The sequence below is a fragment of the Phycodurus eques genome, chromosome 3 (assembly GCF_024500275.1).
Source record: "Phycodurus eques isolate BA_2022a chromosome 3, UOR_Pequ_1.1, whole genome shotgun sequence".
Lineage (NCBI taxonomy): Eukaryota > Metazoa > Chordata > Actinopteri > Syngnathiformes > Syngnathidae > Phycodurus > Phycodurus eques.
In genome coordinates, this window is record NC_084527.1 from 6,969,102 (window position 1) to 6,981,886 (window position 12,785).

At 39.3% G+C, this 12,785-nt stretch overlaps 1 protein-coding gene across 1 annotated transcript; it reads left to right on the forward strand.

The window, feature by feature from the left end:
• Positions 1-3,474: 3,474 nt before the first annotated feature.
• LOC133399543 (coiled-coil domain-containing protein 112) lies at positions 3,475-12,745 on the forward strand. Its single transcript, XM_061671110.1, has 16 exons — positions 3,475-3,570; positions 5,160-5,287; positions 6,712-6,775; positions 7,431-7,540; positions 7,969-8,090; positions 8,184-8,273; positions 9,019-9,094; positions 9,545-9,671; positions 9,757-9,873; positions 9,942-10,079; positions 11,113-11,228; positions 11,300-11,423; positions 11,488-11,622; positions 12,157-12,255; positions 12,334-12,452; positions 12,600-12,745. Exons 1-16 carry the CDS (start codon positions 3,475-3,477, stop codon positions 12,628-12,630), a joined length of 1,692 nt encoding a protein of 563 aa, XP_061527094.1. The 3' UTR covers positions 12,631-12,745.
• Positions 12,746-12,785: the final 40 nt, after the last annotated feature.

The window sequence follows — 12,785 nt, forward strand, 5'->3', positions numbered from 1 at the left end:
CGGCCCCCCACAGCACCCCAATAAAGTACAACCGAACTCAGTTTTGCTCCCGCTGCCTTTTTAAAAACATTGTTTTAGCGCGCATGCATGCTACCATATGTTTTAAGATAGCGTATGTTTTACCATGCCTGCGCCCAATAATATTGAATTGAAATTTGTAAAATAATCCAGCCAATCCACATTGAAAGTCATTTATTATGTAATGTGGATTTAGGATTTAAAATATATTTGATTTATTAAATAGTGTAACAAATCAATAGTGTAATAAAGTATTACTATAAATGAAAAACATTCAATGCAATGTTGATAGAGAAATCGTTTGAAATTAATCCTCATTAAAAACAAATATTCAAAATAATACAATCTGATGTCAATAAGGATTTTAAAAAATATAATCAGACATGCAATGCAATGTGGATTGACAGGTTTTATATTTATAAAATTACTATAAAAACATTAAATAAGTTATTGTCGGTAATATAATAAAAATGAAATGCTGTGTGGATTAATGAATTTTACAAATCTTTTAAGAAAAAAAATCATACAAGTTACACAAAAAATAATACATGCAATGCAGTGTGGATCGAGGAATATTTGAAAACATTAATTGTATTAAAATTAATATAAATTGCCCAAATTCGATATGAAATATGAAGGAATACAATGCAATGTGGATTGCATAATTGTTGAAACAAATGTATTTAATTTTCAGTCAGTTATCAGAATTAATGTAGTTAAAAAACCTGCAACACAATTTTGAAAATTTTTTAAGATGTTTTATTTTTTTAAATTAGTATAAACAAGTCAAGTTAATAAATTATTCATTTGCAATATAATAATAAATACTATAATTTGTTCATTAAAATTAATGTATGTAATGTATGTACTTCAAAAAGTACTAAAGTAAAAAAGTAAAGCACTCTGACGAGCAGCGACCCAACTAAAGTGGACTTATTTTAGGCCCCCAACCCACAGTGTGGAAACCCATGAATCAAGTAGCAAGTGTGCACTGCAAAAAAGCTTTTAGAACGTAGCGTGCTCGGTGTCCCCTTTCACGCGCTGCAGCAAATAAGTATTAATAGCTTGGGATATACGCACAGACACCGAAATGACTCCTGCACATTTCATTTGCCTTATGAAACCCCAAGAAACGTATCGGCTAGTCGACGACACCCCCGGGTGATATTTTATTTTAATATGTTAGTTTATATTATTATTTTAACACGAAAGGTTATCTCCCGTATGTTTTGATAGCTAATTTGTTAGCCGATTAATTAGTTAGGCTGGAAAAAGGATAATGAAAAAACTACAGGGATAACCCAGCCCTTCTTTTTTTGAGTAACCATCAAAGTTTATATATTTTGTTCATTCATTTTTTAAAAAGATTGTACGACACAAACTAGAATTTAAAAAATTATGAACCTTTATGAAATGTATTAAAACACCTAATACAGACATTTAAATGTGTATTGTTTATTTCAAAAATACATAAAATGTGTATAAGTAATATAAATAATATATATTAAATATTTTAAAATGTTTTTTATTTAATATGCTAATTTGAATAGATAAAATACGTTTTTGGGAAAACTTGGATTGCGTGTACCTTTATTATATAAATGTAAATAGAAAATATACTATTTAATTGTTGCAAATTTTAACAAAAATGTTTTGAATCATTGATTCACATTGTTGTTTTTATATGCATTCCAAATATATAATTTATGCAACTTATTTCATTGTATACATTTTAATATATTTTTAATCGCTTCACGTTGCATGTTTTTATTAGTTTTATTTTTTATTTAGTTGTGATTTATTCTACAATTTTTACCACACATATACACATTTTAATGAATACACTAATGTGTTATTTTTTCGTCATTTAATTTTTTTATTATTTTTTTTTTTTACAATTAATTTGAATAAAACAATTTACTTTCCATGGTCCTTTTTCCAAATGTACTTTTCACCGTTACAGTTTCCTGGCATTGAGGCCCAAAAGTGGGGAAGTGACCAACAAGATCCAGTGGATGGGGGGGAAAAAAAAAAAAAAAGTTTGCTTTCTTTAACTATTGCTTTCCACTCTGTGACTTGCAAAATTGGTGTACAACCGTATCAACCCTCAACTCCACAGCCACCACTTCGCTGCAGCGGCCCTGAGTCTCCTGTTGAATAAAATCTTTTTTACCACAGCCAACATGCTAAGAAGTAAATGCAGGAGGACCTTGTTGTCCTTCACTGTTGGTGTTTGTTCAGCCTGTTTGCTTCTTGACTGACGTGTTCAATGCGGGGTGGATTCCACCGTTTCTCGCCGTACTAGTTTGACGTCGGAAGCCGCTCCAAATTGCACTGAGGCCGCCTAAATGTGTCATCGTTGTCCTGAAAACGGCCGTTTATCCAATCAGATCGCAGCACCTGCTGAGTGGAAAAACAAGACCTCGAGATGGACTCAGAACGAAGAAAGCGGGTGCAGAGGGAAAAACGTGACCCATTACATAAGAGCTAAAATAGATGGGCAGGGTATTAAAATGCAGATCAATAGGGCTGTTAATCCGATACCCGTCTGGATCGCGGTCCACGGCCGGACGACTCATCACTTCCAGTCACGTGTGTGTATATTATGTATATATTTAGAGAGGGACAGTGAGTGATTGCATGCTTTCATCAAGACCGTCTGCTTTTTGAGTCAGCTGTCAAAACAAGACGTTTATAAATAGTCAGAGATTTAGCTAGCGGGATGAATTCGAAGTTCAACACGGGGACATGTACAGTATTTCAGGGGTCCGGAATATCCCTCCAAACCTCACTTTGGGAAGTTGGGACAAATGATCAGGATTACCCATTGACCCAAAAATGGGTGGACATGTCTGTCAAGACAAGAAGCATGGAAAAGTCTCAAGCTGAATCGCAAAGCTTTTGCTATCCAACGTCGGCGGAGCAAAGTTTGATGATCATACTGAAGATTCATTGCGAGTCCCACTGGAAATTTACAAAAAGAAATAAACTATCCCACGCTACCAGTTTGACCGAGTGTCATGAAATCGGCTGGTCTCAAGCACACCTGCGCGAAATTGAACAGGAAGTCAGCCGCTTTGTTTGGAAGCGTTGTAATTCATTTGAGGGGCTTTTGAATGTGCTTCGGTGCTGCTGTTTTGGCTAGCAACAGTGTTCAAATGGGTTTGTACTGCATACTGAAGTGAAGGATTAGAATGACAAATGTTAGGTGAAAAAAAAACAAGCCGTCGTAGACGTTTTGAGGCCAGGCTGTGCTTCCGGCCGTGGCTGCTCTTTTACTGCATCCCTTTTCTTTTCTTCCTTATTTTCTCTTGCGCCCGCATCTTTAGCTGTGAGTCACGGCAGTGAAACGCTGCGGTGGGAGTGTACAATAACGTGGCCATTAGACTGACAAGAAAAAGAAGGAATGCCCCGGCGCAGAGGTCGGAATTCTCAGAGTTAACGTAGGCAGACCCGATGAGTCACCCGCTCAGCTTTGTGCCAGATGGTTTGGCGTCGGCGATGAACGTGGGCACCGACCAACGGCGTTATACTCACTGGAAGCAACATTGGGTACACCTGCACCGTCTAAATTGGCCTTCACAGGGAGATAATAAACCTTTTCGATTGACACTGGCAGGGAGGTAACCAAATTCCGTCTTTCACATTTGCACGACACAGAGCCGCCCGAAAATGGAGCAATTTCGACCATTTTGCTGGCTCTCTGTGTGAACGAGGCTGTTCAGTGATCATCTTTGATCGACATGAGCGCGTGTAATGAAGACACAAGTCGAACACTCGTAAATCAACACCTTCGTATCCAAGTTGCGACCTTTACGCATTGCAGATGATCTATCAAGCTATCGCGAGGAAGCAAATCCCACAGTTTAATCCCACAGTATCGCTTCCCCCGCCAGCTGACTTTGATTTAACACAGCTTGTGCTATGTTTGTGCACCACCGGTGTTACCTAACAGGGAAGCCCCCTCATGCACAGTCATGCGATGGCATCCGGTCCAATCGCCGTCTTTGAAAAGCATGAATGAGATAACGAGAATACACCGGGTCGTATTCAGCAAAATCACAGCCGTGTTGTCCATAACGCAACGAAACGCTGATATAATTGTACCGTACAGTGAAAGGTCACATCACAGACAATTGGGTTATTGAATCTGGTGGCGGTGGCGTAAAGGCGCGCTTCCACACACTTTTCTGGCTTCAGTGATTCCGTTATCGCTGGAATAAAGAGAATCCATTCGTGAGCTGATTTGATTTTGAGCATTTTAACAGAACCAGAAGTTGGGCGCAGTACCAAAACCGACCTGTGATAGGCAGCATGGTGCCACAGGGCATCCAGATTGCCAGAAAATACCACGAAGAAGGAGTAGTAGTAGGAAAGGAAATAGAAAATCTTGAGAAAAGTAGGTAGGTAGGAAAAAGTGAGATGGTATGTACTGTAGGTACAGAGAGAGGTAGGCTGCCTGCCACACACGGCATCGGAAGAGCAGGGAGACATGGCATGAACAGAAAGGAAATTACTCCGCGAAAAAAAAAAACGACACTAAAAGAATAATAAGTGAAGCAAGGCATGAACATGCCTTTATTCTGCGATTGACCGGCGATGAGTCCAGAGTGTACCCTGCCCCTCGCACAAAGTCAGCTGAGGTAGACTCCAGTTTGTCCAATGAGGACGAGCGCTTGAGGAAATGGATGGATTAGTCGACTCACTAATCTTTAGTAGATATGAAGAACTGTCATTTGTCCACGAATGAAACCCTAAGAGTGAGGTTAGTGCAGTGGGTTAGTGTTAAAAACAGCTAGTCATAGTCGTGACACGCACACACATATCGAGTGTCTGCGGAGACCATGTTGGATCTTCCAGCCCGCTGCTCGTGTCCATCTCTAGCGATCATTGACACCGTTGCAAATGACAGCTCACAATAAACATTGCTCTCCCTTGACCCTGCGTAAACTGCGTAAATGACACCGCATCTGTCATCTCCTGACATCACTTTTAATATTATATATAATAAGCACTTTACAAGTTGAAAATACTCTATACTTCAAGAAACAAGCAACATTTTCGATACAGATGTCCATCGATGCACCCACCCATCTTTTTCAGTGAAACCGACGCCAGTGTCGCTTCCTTTCATACGACAGCAAGGCTATGGAGTGGCACCACCTGTGCATTTCGGAGGGCCCGCCCGACGCACACTCACGGGCCCGGCTGGCCCCGTCTGTCCCCGTCTGCCGTCAACTCTGCCGTCGGGCATCCTCGTGTCACCTCTGTAACCTGAGCTTTCTATCTGCTGTCTTTTCTGTCTGACACTTCAACCTCTCAGAGACGACACGGGCGGCAACTACTCCGCTTGTTATTTACCACGCAAGCATGCGCAGTTCAGTGAGGATTCGTTCACATGATATGTACGACATTGCTGGGACAGAACAAATGATGACTTTGTTCTTTGGTTATACTTTAAGCATCAAAGCCGTGACATAGGGGGTAAAAAAGCAATTTTTTTGCTTATTTTGATGTATTGAGGCCATGAATAGCACACTTACTGTGTTGCAGAACAAAAGGGAGGTCAACTGGGGTTTCCACTGTCGTCGTTGAGTGCACAGTGGAATTGATTTATTGGAGTGACATGAACTCCAGCATAGACAAACTAAGATACATCCACTTGTATCTACAGTTACAGATTTGGAAAGTCCTTGTATATGATATGATTTGGTTTGTTGTCAATTCTTTTTTTATTCTTTTTTTTTATTTTTATTTTTTTTACCTTGCCGTAGCCATAGCATGCACATAAAACAGCATTCTGGAACAGCATTCTGTGTGCAGACGTCCACACAGCAGGGAGTCACTAGAGGGATGCTCCTCATTACACACGCGCACACCCCCACACACACACACGCACACTTAAACACACACACACACACACACACACTCACACACACGGTGTGGTTGGCACTCTGCATGGCTAACACCTTATTTTGTTTCAGCCACGCTCAAGTGTCACGACTCTTTGCCACTTTATGTGTGTGCACGTGCGCACAGTTACTAGTAGCGTGCATACTTCTTTTTCTTTCTTTCTTTTTTTACACACATTGAACAAATAAATCAATAAATAAATCAACTTTAGACGTAGGAAGTAGGTAGAGAAAGGCTGCAAGTAGTTTAGAAAGAGGTGAGACGGCACCCACGGGAGACACCACATCCTCGATATGCGCACTCAATAATGGGCCCGAGTGTCTATTTATATTATAGTGCCTGTCACTTGACTCGTAATTATAGCTGTCGGCCATGATATGTAAAAAGGTTGTTGCTGCTGCAAAAAAAAGAAGCCTACAGTGCAGACATTAAATTGCTGTTTTATTTTTGTTCACATTATATATCATGCTTTGCACATCGCCACTAACTGTTTGTGTGTTACAAACGGAAGAAACAAAGTATCATGCCTTGGTGCGCTTGCAGAAGCGAGGGGGGCACTTAATATGATGACCAATGAAAATCAAAATAACATATTTTAAAACATATTAAATCCAACAATTTTTTTTTATATTTATTTTCTACGGCTCTGATTTATTGAGCAAAAAAAAAACAAAAGTTATTTTCAACACACCAGTCGATGAAACAGGTACTCGGCACCACCAAGCAGCGCCCTCTGCTGGATTGTAGGCGCAAAATCCTCAATTTGCTGTTTCAATAAAGTTTGCTGTATTGGAATCCTCAAACGAATATGGCAGCCTTAGCAACCGCCCGTCAACAATCGTCGGTAACTATCACGGTCAAAGTCGCTGGTATACTGTCGTTAAAATACATTATTTCAGTTTTTTTGTGGTGTTCAACGTGTATGTACAAAGCAGGAGAGGATATTTGTCTAGGATTTAGTAGTTTGTATTTTTAAATGGTGCGTACAAACATAGCAATAAGTAAATGAAGACGCCAGTTCCTTGGTTAACCGTCATTAAAACTAAATTAAACCAGACTAAAACTGGTCTTTTATCGACTATTGAGTCATCAAAAACACGAGAACCGAATATTTTAGTTCTTTATTCTATTTCATTATTATAGACACTTTTAGACTTTTTTTTCGTTCGGTGTTTGTTTTTAAGTCGCGCGGTGACGTCATAATACGACGACAGTACTATCGCTGCAATTGACCAACCATAACTCGCTAAATAGACATCAGAATTGTCTGTTTGTTTGAAGTTAGAAACTTCTGTGTTTTGAGTTGACTAAACAGATGCGTCTTAATAAATTAACGTAAAAGAAATGTTCATAAAAAGTTTCTTATGTAATCGAATTTCTTGAGGTAGAGATTTTTTTTAAAATTTACTGTAAGTAGTCAACAATATTCAGTTTTTCCTCTTAAACTACTGAAATAAGTTTTCCACTATATTCCAATTTATTGAGATGCACCCGTACAGGGGGATTCAGAGCCTCCATCCTCCCCTGCTAACCAGGATTATGTGGATCAGAGAGAGTCCAGACTGAAAGCCGTGGACTTTCTCAAGGAAGCCGAAAGCACCCGGAGACTGTAAGTTGAACGTTGCTGTGACAACACCTAAAAAATATTTTCATGTTCTTGAGCTTTAGGATCCCATTGCAACTGTAATGTAGAACACAATTGGTTTTAGGATGCTTCTCTATACAATTAGTTCATATGTCGAATCATTTTTTTCCCTGTAGGAAATAATAGAAAGAGATCACTATTTTGCTACTCACTGGGCTGAAATCTGTACAGAGCACTTTCTTATGTCACAATAACATCTTGGGATTTATAGTTATCATTGTACTTTTCCTCTTTGCATCACTGGTACCCTTCACACAAAAAAAAACCCCAAAGAAAAAGCAAAACACAATTATGGAGTTAGACGCTCACTAAAGCTGAAGTCTCAGGAGATTTTTGTACAACTTTACAGGAAAAGGATTCATTTTTTTTTTTTTTTTTCATGTTTTCCATAGCATTGACAAGTTGGAAAAAGACAGGTCACTGAGTGTCCAGTGCAGGAAAAACGGATGGACGGACGTGGCGACAGCGCTGGACGAGTACGAGAAAACACTGGAGGAACAGAGAAGTGCAGAAAGTGAGTCCGAGTGTGGAAATATTGCCACTGAATCATGCCCTCAGGGACTATGTTGTGTTTCTATTCGTTCTGTTTTGTCGTTTCCTCCTTCAGAGATGCAGCTGCGGAAGCACCTGGCCAAGATTAAAAATGGCGTCAGGCAATTTAAGCAACAGCTGATAGATATGAAACCAACTACAGAACGTAAGTCACGCCATATAACCAGTTATTAAGAGAGAATGGAACCTCCAAGGATAAACACGATCATTTATTTGATGCTGTTAAAACCTTTATTAACTACACAGGAGATGTTTTAGTAACATGTTAACAATATTAACTGCCATCGGAGTATAAAATACATTTAACCATGTACAATAAAGCAAAACCTCTCGACCTTTGAAGACCCCCGACAGACGTAAAAGACGGACGGGAACAGGAAGATGTTTGCTGAGCGATACTTTCACCCAGTCACTGCGGAATGAATAAGTGTCATGTTTGTGTCTAATTAGAGAATGTCTGCAGTTCTCAAACATTTTACACAAAGTACCTCCTAAAAAAATATGAAGTGTTTAAAAATGATGAAATGCAAATGTTTTCAACTTAAAGGTTAGAGAACTGAACTTTAATTTAGCAGTGATTCTTTCACGTATCAATAGAGTGAGCCCGCGTACAAAGCACACTCTGAGAATAACGGCTGTATGTTATTGATATTTAATTGATGGCCTTGCTCATATTTTCCTGAGCAGTACGAATCCTTTCTAATGTCACAATAAGATTTTTCATTTCTTGTTCTGTGAATATCATCACTGTTTGTCCTAAAGTTGATTTGTAGCACAGAACAGAAGCAAAATTCACTCAGGGTTTAGTATTATTATTATTTTTTTTAATTCATTCCGTTTGTTTTATTAAAGCTTAAAAAGAAATAGAATAATTGTTGTATCTTTTGCAGTGATAGAGAAGCTGAAGCAGATCATGTCCGAGGTGGAAATTACAATCAACAATTTGAAAGAAGAGCAGCGCTTTCGGTAACAAAACTTCCGTACTTGTATTACTTTTTTATTTTTTCCCTTCATAGAATAATACCGTGGAATCTCCAAAGGCAAAAAGCCCCAAAAAGCCCCAAAGGTGGTACAGTTTGGAGCCATTATCATGAGAGATGTCAGCAAATCTTTGCCTCAGTAAGCATCAAAAAGGATTAATCCACTATTGTGTTTGGCTTTTTCTTTGGTCTGTTTTGCACTTTTATGACTTTTAAGCATGTTAAAAATCACTTAAAGCATTGCATGTACCGTTGATAAAGCTTTTCTGACAGTTTGAACCTAGATCACGTTAGTTTACATTGTTTCCAATGGAGAAAACTGAGAAACTTGGAAGTCAAGCAGCATCACGGAATGGCTTGTGCTGCGCTTTGGAGGTGCCACTCGAAACATGTACAAATATAAATGAAATTATGTAGTTCTCTGTTCATCTTATAGCTTTGGAGAGCTGTTGAAGGAGGAGAGGATGTGCGCACAGGAGATGGCGGCCTATGAGAAGAAGGTTGAAACCTGGAGTCTTTCCAGCAAGTCCGATTGTAAAGTTTCTGCCGTTCCAGCTGTTATGGTTCATGCCGCCTCCTCCTCCTCCTCCTTCCTCATCCTCCTCTCTGTCTAATTTCGTTGACCTCTGTTGTTGTTTTCACAAACAGAGCAAAGCCTTGGACCGAGACCTCCCCTCCGAGGTCGTAGCTCTGGAAGTTTTCCTTCAGAGAACGGGAGGCATCTGCGGCGGTTGGGAGGAGTTCGATCACCAGGCCTTCCTCAAGGTACAGTTCGTCCGCTAGACATGTTTTTCGTAACTTGATTGCATCGCGGATGAGTTCTTGATTGACAGGCCTGGACGAAGCGGGGCGGGCAGGCAGGCTTCAGGAACGAGGCCAAACTGTATCTGCCCAGTAAAAGTCAGGAGGAGATAGAGGAACACGAGCGCTGGTACCAGGAGCTGATCCTCCTGCAGGACAGGAGGAGAGAGGTAACGACTGAATGTGACTCCAAACAGGCAAAACAACCCTAAATAAAAGTATTGAGCTCTAATTGAATGTTTGCTGTAGGTAACAGAAATTAGCATTAGCAACTTACATACATTGTAACTTAAATAAATCAATCATAAACAATACAAAACAAATAAAATAATTTACACTCCCAAACGTTGATTCTGATTCTTTTTGACATTTTATTTTTTGATTGTTCCATGCGTTTGAAAATCTCAAACTCATAGTTAATGTGATATCATTATCAATCAATGCCAGGTCGTTATTACAAATTAGTGTCTGTTCTCAATTGCCTTACCTGTGTAAATAAGGTTAGATAGATAATATCATAACATAAAATATAGTTAAGATGTGTCTTTAACATACCAATGTAAGTCAACTATGCACCAACTTACGGCAACGTCTAAACATTTATATATTTACATATTATTAACTTAATAAACGGACAATTTATTGAAGAAATAAAATAACATGATTATTCAAATATTCCATATATTGTATTTTAAAAATGTATTTATTATATATTTTTGTGTTATTGTTTTGGTGGCAATGACCTTGGAAAAGTAATTTTGGCCCTCTGTATGTTCCACATATACTGAGGACTGACAATAAATATTACCATACCATATTTATTATTTTAAAAAAGCAAATGTAACTTAAATATACTTGAAATGCAAGTTAGTTTTCCATCATTCACTTTGTGTTAATAATAATACTAATAAAATGTAATATGAATATTAGGTAACAATAAAAAGAGTAATTTGTTTTTAGGATCAACTTAATATACACTTCATGTAAAGGAGAAAGCAAGTAGTTATTATTAACGGCTCACGTAGCGGTACACTGGTATATATTATAAACAACTGGATACACGTTGGGATAGTTGTTATAACCAGGCACGTCTTGTTACTTGCGTGTGTGTGTGTGTGTGTGTATAGTGGACATGCTGGACTCTTAAATTCACAAGAGTGCAGAAAAGAGTAAAAATTGCCACATAGTGCTTTCCATGTGCAGGCGATCCAAAGATGGAAAAGCAGGAAGCAACTCGAACGCCAAAGGCGCATACAGAAGCAGGCGGAAGCGGTGGAAGCTGAGAGGAGGAAGAAAGACTCAAAGTTCCAGCAGAACAAGTAAGGGAGTAAAAGAACAAACAGAAAGGCAAAATATTTATCGTAGATTGTTGTGTGATGATTTCTATAAGTGAGGAGGAGAAGAAGCGGTTGACTCAGCGGCTGGAGGCGTGGAAGGAGGTCAAGAGAAGGAAAGAGGAGCAGGCGGAGGAGCAGAGACGAGCCGGGGCGAGCCACAAGGACCGAAGGTCAAATGTACGCAGTGAGCGCCGATCCGCGGTGGATCTCCACGCTGTGTAACGCTTGGCTTGATCAGCAGGAGCGTCGCCTGCAACGGGAGGCCGAGCCGAGTCCCGGGAAGGAACTGCAAGGGAGGGGAGGGGAGGAGCAGCATGACAGGAAGACGAGGAGGAGAAAGGAGGCACCGAAAGCCATCAAATACTTGATTACAAGGGTACTGAACACAGTCTGACACACTTCAAGGGATCATGGGATATGTACAACCCAAATGCTTCTTAGCAGGGGAACCTTTTTCATATCAGGGGCCATACTAAATCTATGAACAAAATGTTTATTACAGATGCTTATTATTATTATTGTACGACTCGAGGTGCAACAATTAATCGACTAATCGACAACTCATCGATTAATTGTTTGACTTAAAGTTGTCCAAATCCTCAGAATTTCAGCATCTCTGCAATAAATATTCTCAAATTTCTGTAGAACTCTATGAAAGCAGACTGATTGCCTTAAGTTTTTAATCAAAACATCTGCTTTTACTTTGGGAAACAAAGATAAACCTTTTGCTAAGACCAAATATATTACTTGAAAGGCTTTTTTTTTTTGTTTATGTTTGTCTTACCGGTATTTTTATTTGCTTAGTCTTATTTTATTTTGATACACGCATCCATTTTCTTGTCCTCATTAGGGTCATACCCTGGACTGGTCGCCAGTGCATTTGCATTTTATTTTGTTTTAACAACTGCAGGACCTTGAGCGAGTGCAGGCCAAGCGTCAGGAGAAGCTGCTGATGCAAAAAGAGGACCAAGAGCGTCGGGAGAGGATCATGGCTAAGCTGAAGGAGAAAGTGAGCACCGTGGATGGAAAAAAAAAGAAGATATATATTAGTATTTTTTAAATTTAAATTGCCTTGTTCCTGCCGCAGGTGGACGGTCACATTGTCCGAGACCCATCTAGGCTGATGCGGCCCACCAAGGGATGGGAGGAGCGCATGAAGAGCGTGGGACCTTCAGGAGTTGGACCGCTGCTTCACATGTCTCACAGGTCTGATGTTTGTAACATGTTCATGTGTATTATGCTGACTGCTAAATACAATTTAGTACTTCTATAATGGCATTTTTAAAATCCAGCAACTGCTGGTTATGTTTTCATTTTTCTTTAAAACCTAAATTGTATTTTATTTTTTTGCAGAGCTGTTCCCAGCTGGAGACTGGGGCTGTGAAGACGTGCAAGCATTCACAGTTTTCACAGCAAACGAATTGCACTTTTTTTCTACATTATTCCAAATGCTACTTTGGTGTTATACAGTCTAATTGTTATGAATAAACTGAATTGTTTTTGTGCCACTGCTGAATCAAATTACCCAGTGCCGTTTTC

Excerpts from the sequence above, each read along its gene's own strand:
- LOC133399543 (XM_061671110.1), top strand. The coding sequence starts at position 3,475 with ATGAGTCACCCGCTCAGCTTTGTGCCAGATGGTTTGGCGTCGGCGATG. Across the intron at positions 6,776-7,430 it reads CCGCCCGTCAACAATCGTCG|GGGGATTCAGAGCCTCCATC; the intron begins GTAACTATCACG and ends GCACCCGTACAG. Across the intron at positions 9,874-9,941 it reads ATCACCAGGCCTTCCTCAAG|GCCTGGACGAAGCGGGGCGG; the intron begins GTACAGTTCGTC and ends CTTGATTGACAG.